The following is a 14,114-nucleotide window of genomic DNA, read 5'->3' as shown; positions in this document are numbered from 1 at the left end:
CACAAAGAGGAGGCATGAAATATTAAAGGAGCAGGGAGGAGAGGAGGGCTAACGCACACACACACACACACACACACACACACACACACACACACACACACACACACACACACACACACATATATAAACCAAAATACAAAGAAACACACTCACAGAAACACATACATAAAACAAGGAGTTCACACAAACAACATTATTTTTCATTTCTATTTCCTGAAACTAACTGCTTGAATCAGAGTGTGTGTGTGTGTGTGTGTGTGTGTGTGTGTGTGCTCTCTCTCAGGCTCCAGCCTATTGAATTTTGGGTGGAGGACACAATCCCGCGTCTGAACAGACTGGGGGCGTCTAACTTTCACAGACACACAAACACTTCCAATACAACAATCATTGGAGTGATCAATAACGAGTTGCCAGGCAACAAGCACGGCCAGGGAGCTCTACTGTTAGCAGTTGTTAATGCCCAAAAAAAAATCAACTGAAAGGACTTTTTGAAAAGTGACAAGAGGATGTTACAAAGAGTTAATCTGGAGGTAAATGAATGTCACTACAAACAGAGCAGAATCAGTTGCACATCTGTTTTTGTCCAGATGCTAAATCGTGAACAGCACCAGTTCACCAACCAGTCGACCAATCACGTTGTGTGGAGCCGACATATCCCCTGGTCTGAACCCAGGACGGCAAACTGTATTACTCCTTTCTAGCTTGACTACCAGATCCACTCCTTCCGTTCTTACCTTTCACAATAAAAGCTCTAGTACACACAGGAGCTTAAGCTAAACAACAGTCAGACTCTAATCTAGGCCAATTGCATCCTGGTAGTCCTGGTCGCAAATTCGCATTACTGCCGGTATGAATAGTTTTGATGCAAATAATTTTTGCAGGCATGTATGTTGCATTTTCCTGTTGTGTATTTGTTAAACCCCGGGTGTGACAAGACCTTCAGCCGCATCTACAGTTAGCCTAACCTAAAAATATTTCTCTTTTGGATCTACACAATTCACATGGGATGTGTATTCATGTCGGAAATTCAAGGAGAAAAAAAAAAAAATCCCATCCCCGCTTTTCTCTCTCTCTCTCTCTCTCTCTCTCTCTCTCTCTCTCTCTCTCTCTCTCTCTCTCTCTCTCTCTCTCTCTCTCTCTCTCTCTCTCTCTCACACTCTCTCTCACACACACACACACACTTAATCATTTTATTCTATAGCGAATATCCAGTGTGAATGACTCAGGAACAGAGCACAAGAACATGTGCACCTGCATGCCCCCCTCAACCCCCCCCCCGTCTCGCTCCCCTCTCCCATACACTCACCTTTGTGTCAATGTGGCCTCACAAAACACAAAGAAACGCTCTCAGCAACATCACGAGAACGATGCAAAAAAAAAGAAATTCCAGTAAAAACTATTTTAGAACAATGAATATGATTCTGAAGTACAGGTTTATGTACAATATGTGGCTTTAGGAGTCTGTCTTATTCAGCACTAAACTCGGCTAAGCTGCAGCGGCCGGAGAGTACAGCTCATATAATAACAGATATAATTCAAGAGATTTCAGAGATCATTTTTACATTGGAGAAACAGCAGGCGGCATGTGCTCATGTCACTCATGTTGGACACCAGGCTGAATAGATTCAGTACGGGGCTCGTCAGTACGATGTTATCGGAGCACTGCTTTTTGTATCTGCATGTGTGTGTAAGCTGCAAAATGGGGTTTCAGGCTGTTATCTAAATACAATCTAAATCCACCCATTCCAACTCAGAAAAACTCACTCACTTCGAATACGTGGACCGAGTGTTTAACAGGTGTGACGTTCAGAATCAAAATGGTGAAGAGCTGCAAAATCTTTTTCCCCCAATAGGTCAAATGAATGCATTAGTAAGGAATAATGGCACGCAGACAGGTGTTTGTTTATTGGAAAGAGAAAATCAACCCGTATGGACGTGTGAAGATTATGGGTTTTTAAAAGTGTCCGTCTGTCCCCAGCTTCAGTTTGTCTTCAATCTAAAACAGTGCAGCTAATGCATTCTATGTAACAACAATGCTAACTATAATTCAATGGAGGACGGGAACAAATGCTCTGCAAGCCCTTCATTTTCAATGAAGTAAACATTGTCCACACCTGACCAACAGGAAAACTGTTGAACCTCCCCCGGAACAGAGCCAGCTCAGCGTGGACACACTCTCAGTACTGTCCGGGGCAAGAAGGCGCTTCATTATAAACTGAGGGTAACAAAGGAAACAACCCAGGGGGGATGTAGAAGGGTGTTTAGTGGTTTTTGAGGCGTCTCCACATCGTCTAATCCGATTGTAAAATCATGTTTTTTGATCATTGATCCCTCTTTGTTTAGTACTTCATTTATGTATTTATGTATTTATGTATAGAAACAAATACTGGCCGAGACGCACGTGATGCTTAGCTGTTGTTTCTGAATCATCGAGTGTGTGTCGGCGTACTGTATGCACGCTGCTGTCCAAGGTCCTGAAACGGTTAACAAATAGGAAGAGGTGTTAGCCTGCCTGCTTTTCCTGATTGTAAATAGAACTTCAATCCACAGACAGAAGGGAAAGGGGAGATTGCCATGCAAGTTTCCCAGAGAACTGTTCATGAATTAAAACGCTCTGATCGTCCTACGTTCCTCGTGGGTGCTCTGATTAAAAGTCATGTTCTTTGATTTTGAAACTGGAGCCTCATGTTGCTGTTATTTAGCCTTTCTGAGGCTTCCACCAAGATGCTGCTCTGATGGTCCACTTAATCTACATAGTGATTTATTCACGCACGCTACAGAGATTGAAATTTTGTATTAACAGTATTATTAATAGTCTGATATTTATACCAGAATAGGATATATATCAGATCGTTCAGATCGGCTCAGAGTCAGGGATCGGATCACAGATCAGAGTCAGGGATCGGATCACAGATCAGAGTCAGGGATCGAATCAGAGATCGGATCACAGATCGGATCAGCACAAAAGAGAAAACAGAGCAAATAGAACTTTCAGATCCCTGATCAGGTTCAGAGCCTGAACGCATCATAATGTAACTGAATGGACTCTGTATTGTTTACAGTGTAACATTATCAGAGATCAGAGACTAGAAAAGCATAAATGATGTCCTGATCTCATATTTTACTGAATATTGGTGGATAAAGATGTCAGTAAAACTTTGTTTCACACTGTGATGGTAAATGTTAAACTGTGTAATTAATCCGCGGTTCACATGCGTGCTGAACCATGGGAGGGATCCGTACGGATCACGGATCGACAGTGGTCGTTATACCACTATGGGTCACCCTCGTCTTTTTTATGCTCGTTTCTGTTCTGCTCAGTTTCTCAACATCAGGACTTCCAGGACTTGTTCCAACGACGAGCTCAAGCCAGAGATGGTGGAGGGAGTGTTTTTGTGGTGGTGTTGTGATGAAATACTAAAACACTAAGAGTTCAGGAGCACATCTTTTCAAACTCCAGCACACCGGGAGGAAGCTTTTCTGCCGTCATAAATGTAAGATGGGGGAACATGAAAAAGCCAAAAACCCAAACACCTTCAAATATTCACAACCGCTGGTTTGGAGTGTCGGAGTGGAGACGGCCAGAGAGAAGACCTCGGTTTGAGTTTCATGAACAAGTCTTCAGCTTCCATCTGTAGCTGTGCAATCATCCGCTCTGCCCTCCTGCTGCGCTGCTCTTTGTTTCTCAAGTTCTAGCTGCCGTTTCCTGTTCATCAGATCGGTTTGCCTCTGGAGTATCAAGTTTTTATTAAGTTGCAGCACAAAGTTTTCTCATCATTTCAGAGTGAGCAAATCAATGACACAGCTGAAAGATCCACCCACAGAAAGACACAGTGGTGGTTTTATTGTGGGCTTGCTTTAAACACAGGAAACGTGGTTACCTTGGTTCGAAAGCAGTGCAGGCAGTTGTTATTGTCCCGAGAAGCTGATACGATGTTAAAGGCGGCTAGCGGCTAGCAGTGCTTACAGCAAGAACAGCTCAAACAACGACAAAGCTGATGGGACGGTACGGCGTGTTCAGCTGTAACCGCCGTATGAGCGAGTGTCTGGAGTGTCGGGAGATCTCACATTCAGAGAGTCTAGTGATTCTAGTCTCCAGTGTGGCAGCAGAGAGCGGGTTCAGCCCTTCAGAAAGCATGAATATGACCGTGAGAATACGCAAAAAAAAACATGAAGTTGACATGGAATGTGGCCTCATGGTCGGTGTCCTGTCTCTGTTCACCTTTTCTCTCCACGTCCTTAGGAAGCTTGCTCTGTATATTAATAAATAATAATAAAAAAGCTCTCTGACAAAAAGTGTATTAGATTAGACACAGACTTATTCTTTATATATTTTTACAACCATGTCCGTCAAAATGATGGACAAGGGGAAAGTCTAACATATTTTGAATACGTTAACTAATCTGTTACGAAATGGTTAAACACGATGTAAACAAATGAAATAAAATCAGGGAGGCTGATAAAAAACAGCCAGCCCCCGCCCCTTCCTCCTCGCTCTCCCTGCAGGCTTTTTTCTGTGCAGGGTTGACGAAATGATGTGTTGATGTTACAGCGGCAGGACCTCGACCTCCGTGTTAAATCTTTCAAGGCACAATGAGAGCTCAGACAGACTAAACAATCAGCTTCTCACACACACACACACACACACACACACACACACACACACACACACACACACACACACACACACACATTGAACTTCAGCTGCTGCTGGCATTATTGCGTATGTGAACGGCGTATGCATTTTGTGCTTTGAATTCAGTTTGTGTTCGGTTTGTTTTGGGTGTTTTTGTTTTTCAGCTGGAATCACTGATGAAAGATCAGAGGTGTGTGTTCTTTCCTGCCTGGAGAATCCAGATATGAAGAGCTTGGGTTAAACTTCTCTACTCTAGATCTAGCTGGTATGACAGACGGCACCACACACCAATATCTTCCTCTAGGTGGAAGTCTGATGTAAGATGTCGTTATAATCCAACTCTCGAGTTGAATCACAAACCTTTGCAACAAATACGTCAACTTCAGCAACGGAACCAAGCGCACAAAGCAATTTAACATTATTGAAACGTTTTGAAATGTACAACTGTATCGATCTCTCTCACACGTAATGCACATGAACATCGCTGGTTGTGTCTTCATGCGACGAGAAACCCGGTGTGGCCTCGAGGCTTGAGCTCTGTCTGTCCTCTCCTCCGCTGTGTTTCAGCACCCAGGACAGCACTCACACATGCACCCTCTACAAAAAACAACCAGCGCTATCCTATTGAGAGCAATTCATCATGAGTAAAGGATGATGAACAGAGCGCCGGTCATTATTACAAAATGAACTCCTCAGATTTTGATATTTACTGTGCTTTAATCTGGAACAGATGCTTGTTTGGGTTTTAGGCCACTTGGGGGCAGAAGAGCTTCATAACAAAGCCCTCGGACATATCATCACCTCTAAGGCTACATCCATACTACTACCGAGTTTTCAAACGAAAATGTTCTCCGTCCACACGGCGTTTCAGCCATCGTTTCCAAAATGATCTCCGTCCAGACTACACGCCTGAAAACAAATATCACATGACTCTTCACGTACACTGGACATGCGCCGATGTAAACAGGAAGTAGATTGTCGTATTTTGTAACTAAGCAATCAGAGTAATAAAGTAATCTTTAATGATCGTAAGTACGTGTTTGATACTTAAGTTCTTCTCTAAAATCTTCCTCTATAAACTCAAACAGATACAGTTCGTGGAAAGTTGTATAAGTTTTATTTTTCAGACTTAACGTTAGTTACAGCTCTGCGGGTCTCTCTCTCTCTCTCTCTCTCTCTCTCTCTCTCTCGCCGCTCACTGATCGCAACAATAACAGCTGTTTCCTCCGCAGACATGCAGACTTTAACTGGACAACAGCTGCTAGTAAAGACAACAAGGTCAGCAACGCCTGTAATCAGTTATCCATGTTAAATTAACCTGGTAGTCGATCGCGGGTGTCTACGTCATCGTTTCCAAACTAAACTAGCGTTTACGTCTGTCCAGACGAATACGCTATCTGGAGTTTCCAAACGTATCTGTCTTCGGGAGTGTTTCTAAAGTCCTCCGTTTTCGGTGCTCAAAAACAGCGGCGTAGTGTGGACGCTCAGTGTAAACGTAGCAAAACATATGCATTTTCAAATAGAAACGGAGTAGTGTGGATGTAGTCTAAAGCTCTCATGGGCTGCCATGTTAGCAAACAGTTGCAGAACAACATCGTAATCCTGAAGATGCAACTTTCTTAAAGACCTCTCCTGCTCAGTAAAACTTCTCGGTTAAATAATTAAAAAAAAGATAGAGAAGTATATTGAAATATTGTAGGTCTGTGTGTGTGTTTGCTTGTTTGTCACCTGACTGGTGCTTTCTTCATGTGCTCTCCGACGAAGGTGGCGTTGGTCATGCCCATCAGGGTGTTGGCCAGTGAGATGACAGACAGCAGGTGCTGTGTGGTGACGGCCCTCGACACGCCGTACGTCCCTTTGCCCACGATGTCCGTCAGGGTCAGTTTCAGACCGGTCGCCAGGGACAACTGCCGCAGCAAAGACTCCTGGGAAACAGAGGTGGACAAATGAACCAGGGAACCCCTGGAAGTACTGGTGCGCGTTGTCAACAGGTCAACATGAGTGAGCTGTCCTGTGTTTGTTAAACAGGGTGTCGTCTCAGTTGGCTATTTGCTGGTGTTCAGTTGATAATCACACGTGCTCCATAAACTTGTATTAAATTGTATTTTTTTTAATCATTTAAAGTAAAGCCCTTTGTAAAATTGTTTTGCTTATTGCTGTATGAATAAAATAATAACATTAGTAAAAATAATTACAACTTGGCAGAACAAGTTGGAAACAAGGGTCTAAATCAAAGGTCCGAAAAGTGAAGCCAGAACCTGCATTCTCTCTAGTGTCCTTCAGGGGGCGACCCCTCTGGTTGTATAGAAGTCTATGAGAAAATGACTCTACTTCTCTCTTGATTTATTACCTCAGTAAACATTGCAAACATGATTGCAAGTCTTCTTCAATACAGCATGATGTTCATGTAGTAAATTATGATTCATTTAGAGTCAAACAGACCATAAAGCAGGGTATGCTTTAGGACGGGGCTACCTTGTGATTGACAAGATGGTGACGGACAAAAATGCCAAACACAAGACTTCAAAACAGTATTCTACAAACCAATGGGTGACATCACGATGACTACGTTCACTTCTTATCTGATGGCTGGAATATAACAATGGATATGAATGTATGAAACAGAACAGGATCCCATCTTCATTTCTCATTATTAGTTTGGAACTAAGAACCTAGTGGCATTTAGTATACACTAATTATTGATTTTAGTATCAGTTAGTCTACCGAATATCTTTTTATTGACACAAATAATGATAAAATAGTTAGTTGGTCAAAAATAAACAAAAAAAAAATCGAAAAAGCCCCACATCCACGCTGCTAAAGTCGCGCGTCAACGTGATACATCATCAAAATTGTCACTAATTAATTTCTTTCAGTCTGTTAATCATTTGAATACATATTTAGAAATGATTTGTCAGAGGTCTGTATGAGCCCAGGTGACGCCACACAGACCAGTACCTTGAAGGTGGGCAGCATGAGGGACATGTGACCTCCTCTGGAGATCAGACCGAAGGAGATGGGACAGTGTGGTCTGAGCATGCCCAGTCGCTCCAGACAGATGCCGTCCAGCTGTTCGTTGAGGCCCCAGGCGTGCAGGCAGGACATGAAGAGTTTGGCCGTGTCCATCGTCAGGTTGTACTCCAGCAGACTCAGAGACTTGGACTTCTCCTCCCGCCTCCTCATCTCCTCCTCCTCCTCTTCGTCCTCATCCAACAGGTGCTCCTTGATGGTCTCCTTCATCGTCTCCTTTACCTGATTTGGACAGGAGACAAGTATAAGAATTTAGTATAAGAACAGGACAAGAAGAATAAAATCCTGAGAATATGAAGACAAAACACATCATATGACTCATCTTTTTACATCCTTTGGCCGGTATAAAACATGCCGACATTGCTTGTTCAGGACTGACAGGACTTTGATCTTCCCACTCTTGTGCTTACTGACCTGTTTGAAGATCTTGTTGGCTAGGAAGGACCCCCCCTTGTCTGCCCCGGCCTGGCTCTTCTGCAGCGTCTCTGGAGACACCAGCGTGGGGCTCGGTCTCTGGGCTTCCTCCGTCAGCAGTTGAATGATCACCGCCTCCACGTCGAAGAACAGCACGTGCATGTCAGGGTCCGTCAGGTTGGTCTTCATGGCCTGGACCACCAGGGCATTGTGGGAGTATTTCGGCAGGTTGCCCTGGGAGAGAGAGAATTTTCAAAAATGAATTAAAAAAATAAATAAAAGTGTTTCCAACACAGACATTTTTTGCCAACAGCGTGCTTTGTTCCTGTAGAAAAAGGAAAATAACAAGTTTTGAGTTCCCTTTCGGGACATTTTCACCTTAACAGTCAGTCGGTCTCTATGTCCTTCCCGATGACTGGACACTGTCCTCCCCTCAAACAAGCGAGACTCAACTCAACATGCGAAGAATTCATTTCCTGAACTTTCTGCTTCATAATAACAGCTTTTAAATAACGAGGAACAGAGTCTGCTAATACTGCAGGGACGAAAAGGAAGAATCAGAACGCTAGTACAGCTTATGCTCCAACAATTCCCATAATGCAACTAGACAGTATTTTTTGTTCGTCCCTACCTGTCTGCTTAACACCAGGTCTTTTAATCTCCCAGTTATTAGCGAAGGCTTTCTGTTATACATTAACTGAAGACATCACAATGACATCATCAGGGTTATTTTCCCAGACTTAAAGCGCCATTGAGGACATCATACCCTTATTTTCACAGGTGGTAGTGACCATGACACACAATGTCACAATTCCTTTGAGCATTAATTGATTTTGTGGAAATTAATTGAAGCATACTGGAACAAACAACGACTGACATATAAACATCTTCTAAAGTTGTTGTAGCTTAGATGGCGGACAGATGAATGGAAGCCTGATGTTCACTCTCCTTTTACCTCTGGTTTGGTCTCCTCCTCCAAGAAATATCTGGCACTTAAGCTGGAAATGTCCCGTTAAACCAAATCTCTGTGCTGACAGACGGTAAATAGACATCACATGACGCGTGTTATATATTGTTAACACTTCAGAGAATAATGATTTAAATTAGTCATCCCTTTAGACAAAGAGTTGTCATTCAGACACACAAGCGCACAACCCATTAGCCGTAAGTGCCAGCAATACTCCAACACTGCTCGATTTTAATGGTATTAGCCGAGACACCTGCGTGGAGCTGTATGTGGAACAGTTTGTTTACATGGTAATGAGACAGCAATCAGACAGCGGTGATCTTGTTCGAGGGAGGAGTGATTAGGGAAAGGAAGAGGAAAAGGGCAAAGCTGGATTTTGGTTGGCCTGTGTTTCTCTATTTGCTGGTCCAAACTCTTGCAGCTCCTTACTTCTGCGTGAGGAACGATGTGTTTTGTGAGTCTTCAGCTGGAAAGACCGACCCCTGCCGCAGCACAGAGCACCGTTTACGTGTTTATTCAATGTTTATTAATGATGAACATATGTCGCGTCTGAACTTTGACACTGCACGTCCTTGGGTCCCAAAACAACGCACCCGCCAAGGCAGCAGTTCATGAGCAGTTCTCGAGATGTGTGAAGGACACACATACGTACATACGGACATTCAAACATCACAACACAAGATTAATAAAAACTGTCTCTGTTCAACTTCAACTTTAGTAGTTTTAATTGTCTGAATGTATGTACTGTACGTTCTGTTGTGTTTTCTTCCACCGATTATGTTGCGTTATGTCTTCACTGGTTGATGTTCGCTGAATATTCTGTCCAACCAACAATCCCACAGTTTATGATGAAACAAAACAAGAAATAACAGCAAATACTCTCGTGGGAGAAGCTGGTTTCATAAATCACTTTGGTCAATCGGCCAATCAAACGATTGACTTACTGCTTCAGCACCATGTTCACACTGGAGACCTGCTGCTTTAGCATTACAGTGCCAGACTACGGTCAAACGCAGGAAAGAAGAATTTAAGAGACACTTGCTTCTGTATGCCTCGTAACGCTTCAGATTTAGGCAAACTCTCCATGTTGGTACTGTTATTGTTGATGATAAAATCATGAGTAATTCTGTGTTGCACTTCCTGGTTTAGGAAACACAGTATTTTAACCTTTTGTGCCATTGATTCCAACTGTGACAGTGTGAGAGAGACAGAGAGAGAACAATATTTAGCAGTGGAGACTCCTGACTGACCGAGAGACACAATGCACCTGCAGCTGGGTCTCACACACACACACACACACACACACACACACACACACACACACACACACACACACACACAAGACATTGCTGTCAGAGCCGCTGCTCAATGTCACTGTGTGTGTGTGTGTGTGTGTGTGTGTGTGTGTGTGTGTGTGTGTGTGTGTGTGTGTGTGTGTGTGTGTGTGTGTGTGTAAATGATGGGTGAAAAAGGGGTGTAAATGCAATCACCCACCATACCACATATTTGCTTTGCCTCCTGCACACAGTTTATTTATTTATGTATTTATTTTGTAATTCTAAAGCCGGTTGATTCAAGCACAAATCTTTGCCACATAGACTTCCAATAGAGCACTGTGCGTGCACCGCTATTCTAACTGGGTAATATAGTTAGTGAAAGCTTGCTGACATTTTAGCTATGAACACCTCAGTTAACACTCAGGGCACATGGTTGTTCAAATTCTTGGATTTTTTTTTTTACCTGGGAAAAGCCAAGCTATGAAGCCTCATTCCCATGTTTCAGTGTGTGTGTATGTGTGTGTGGTGTTATTTCGGTGGATGAACACTGCCATCTAAAGGCGATCAGCCACACGACACACATGTGTGTTATTGTCTGAGGTCCGGTGCAGACACTGAAGCTGCAACTGACCATGTCTTCTGACTAAATGACACACACACACACACACACACACACACACACACACACACACACACACACACACACACACAAACACAAACAAACACAAACAAGCACACACACAGTGTCCTATACCTCCTGGGCAGTAGGCCTAAAGGTCATCGTCCTGCAGGGCCCTTCTGGCAAACACCACTGGAGTCCAACAAACACAGTCACAGTCACACACACACACATCTTAGTGAGTCACACACACACACACACACACACACACACACACACACACACACACACACACACACACACACACACACACTGTATATTGACAGATGCACAAACACAAGATACAAACATTCCTTCTATATTTAACACATTTAACTAGATTATTGTCTGAGGGCCATCTGGGGGCCAGGCGCATAGAGAAAGAAGTCATGCAAAAAGAAGGTAGCAATCAATACTTAATTACTTCAATTTAAAAAAAGAAAGAAAACCCTTGCTTTGATGAATTAGGGCTGCACAATTATTCTAATCAATCTTGAGATCACGATTTTTATCACGACTATTCATCGATTTTAGGGACAAAATATTTTTCACATTTAAATCAACGGAGCACTGCCTGCACTTCCTTGTTGTGGCCATATTTCGCGGCCGCAAATGAAGCCAAAACCTCTGGACCGCCCACTTGGTGGCTGGCTGGTAGTTTATGGAAGCGCTTGATTTTGGTATGCATGTTTTTATTTCCTGTTGTTCAAGACTGCTGCCTCCTGTAGAGGGGTGTGACTCTGAGAACACATCTAGTTTGTGGGTCAGGTAGCAGTGGAGAACATGGAAGGGCGAGTAGCTGACAAATGATTTTCCAACCATACCTAGTGTCTGTAGCTTCAAGTATCTCATTGCTGATCCTTTACTCAGTCCTTTTCAGCTCCATTGTTGTTCAAAAACAGTTAAAACCACATCAGTGGGCCACACTGGTTCACATGGTCCTTCATCACCACACACACACACACACACACACACACACACACACACACACACACACACACACACACACACACACACACACATTTATTTTGACTCAGTCCCACACATGCCCACTAGAGCAACCGAATGTGGATTAAGCCGCCGCTGAAAATAGTCCGCAGCAAATGGTTGTTTTCCTCCGGTTTGTGTAGCGTTTGATAAAAACGACAGTGAGCAGCTGTTTAAGGAAATAACCGAGTCTTTTACTAAAATTAAACTATAAATTTGTGAGCCGTTAAGAACCGACGGGTTTGGGTTGAGAGCCTCAGATGGGGTAGAGAACTCCGTACTGAGAGATGAACTAATGCTTCCACTTATATCTACTTTTTCGGTTTGCTATTTTTTAATCCACACTTCTGTTAAATGAAAGAGCGCAGAAAACTCACAAATCCTCATATTTGAAACAGTGAAACCATTGAATGTCGGACTTTATTTTTCTTTTTTTTTTTTATTGTAGCCGATACATTTTTCAGTTAATCGACTAATTATTTCAGCTCACTCAGAGAGCGAGAGCGAGAGGGAGAGAAAGAAAGAGATAGAGGGAGAGAAAGAGATAGAGGGAGAGAAAGAGAGACAGAGAAAGAGACACAGAGAGAGAGAGAGAGAGAGAGAGAGAGAGAGAGAGAGAGAGAGAGAGAGAGAGAGAGAGAGAGAGAGAGAGAGAGAGAGAGAGAGAGCAGAGCCCCCAAAGGACAAAGTCAAAGTCACGCATTGACTTCCACACACGCGCATAAACGTGAACAACAACAACAACAACCATCAGCTGTAAACACACGGGCTTGGAGCTGGCTGGGAGTAATGTTTGGACTTGATAGTCTGACATTTCCCAGTCATTATCCGTCATCACAGGCAGTGGGGGAGCACACACAGCGGGAGAGTGGGTGGTTTTGACCCATAATTTGAGGAGATATGAGAGAGAAATGACACAGAGGCGGGAGGCCGAACAATGATGCCTTTCTGATGGAACAGATTGCAGCTGTTGTGTGTTGCCCTTTTCAGAAAGGTGCTGTGATTATGAGCAGTTATTGCAGGGAAAAACCCGAGGAGACACCGACAATAAAAACCGACACACGGAGGGGAAAAGGAAACAACACACAAAGGTTATCTGGTGGAAGAGGAGAAAAAGGACGAAGACGCACAACAGGAGGAGACGGAATGCTGAGCTAAATGGATTCCAAGTAGAACTGTAAAAGTCAAACTGTACGAGCGGCTGAACTAAACGTTGCTCAGGCACTAAATAATTCACGGCGTTTGTTTTCTGCGCTGGGAGGCCCAGGTGGGTGGGGCTTACCCCATCAAGGCAGATCAGATCATCCGAGACTGACGAGTGAACCTGTGATCCTCTGAGCAGGCAACGCAGACGGTCTGTAGTTTAAACGGTGATTTGTGAGAACTGACATATTGAAGACAACGTGGTGCACTGTCGCAGCGCACTTTATGGATACAATGTGACATAAAAAAAGCTATTAAACCTAACTTGTACATGAAACTAAATGTATCAGCTGGTATTCAAAATGAAGTCCTAAAACTGTAACAGTAATGTTGTTCCTGTGCTGCTGTACAAACCTGTGTTAATATGGAAATAATTGATTTGATCATTCTACATTAAGGTGATGAATTGTCTTTAAAAAAAATGCTCAATGACGTGGACAAAAAATAGTTTTTTGTAAAATACTGATCAATGTTGATAATTACTACAATATAATAATGATAAAAATGGTAAATCGAGCATCATTAAGAGTATTCTCCTTTGAACAGAAGCCTTAACTTACCAGATGGTTAATCATTAATTCAGGAAAGGAAAAAGCTATTGCACCCACCGGGTGAGAAAAAAAACTAAGAAAGGTCTCACCCATCAAAGTCAATACAGACCGTGTAAAATCAAAAAGTACAGCTCCTCAATTAAATTGTAGTCTTTGTACAGCTTCCCACCACCGGGGACAGCACTGAGCAGCAATCATCAGTGAGCGAGGACGACTCATCTCTGGTTTGTATTTTGTGTGATGAAACATACTGCAGCTATTGTGCATCGTTTTCCAATTTTCAAAAGAGATTTGAACAGTTCTTGGAAGGAGAAGGTGGTCACAAAGATTACAGTATAATAATAATAATAACAATAATGATGAACATTGTCTTTGGGTTTAAAGACAGAGT

The 14,114-nt window shown here is 43.0% G+C and overlaps 1 protein-coding gene across 4 annotated transcripts in view; it reads right to left on the bottom strand.

Moving 5' to 3' along the window:
• The window catches only part of LOC137868939 (WD repeat-containing protein 7), a 108,178-nt gene that overhangs the window by 70,140 nt on the left and 23,924 nt on the right, over positions 1-14,114 (bottom strand). For all 4 annotated transcript variants that reach the window (XM_068705981.1, XM_068705985.1, XM_068705984.1 and 1 more), the window contains exons 16-18: positions 8,081-8,314; positions 7,595-7,888; positions 6,365-6,561 (exon numbers count right to left, since the gene is read on the bottom strand). In XM_068705981.1, the coding sequence (XP_068562082.1) occupies positions 6,365-6,561; positions 7,595-7,888; positions 8,081-8,314 (725 nt within the window). The remainder of the gene's footprint in view (positions 1-6,364; positions 6,562-7,594; positions 7,889-8,080; positions 8,315-14,114) is intronic.

This window comes from Cebidichthys violaceus, unplaced genomic scaffold, assembly GCF_023349555.1.
Source record: "Cebidichthys violaceus isolate CVI_PGR_0920_01 unplaced genomic scaffold, fCebVio1.0.p SCAF_12, whole genome shotgun sequence".
Lineage (NCBI taxonomy): Eukaryota > Metazoa > Chordata > Actinopteri > Perciformes > Stichaeidae > Cebidichthys > Cebidichthys violaceus.
Note: the sequence above shows the minus strand (reverse complement) of the source record. Positions and strands in the feature narration are given on the sequence as shown.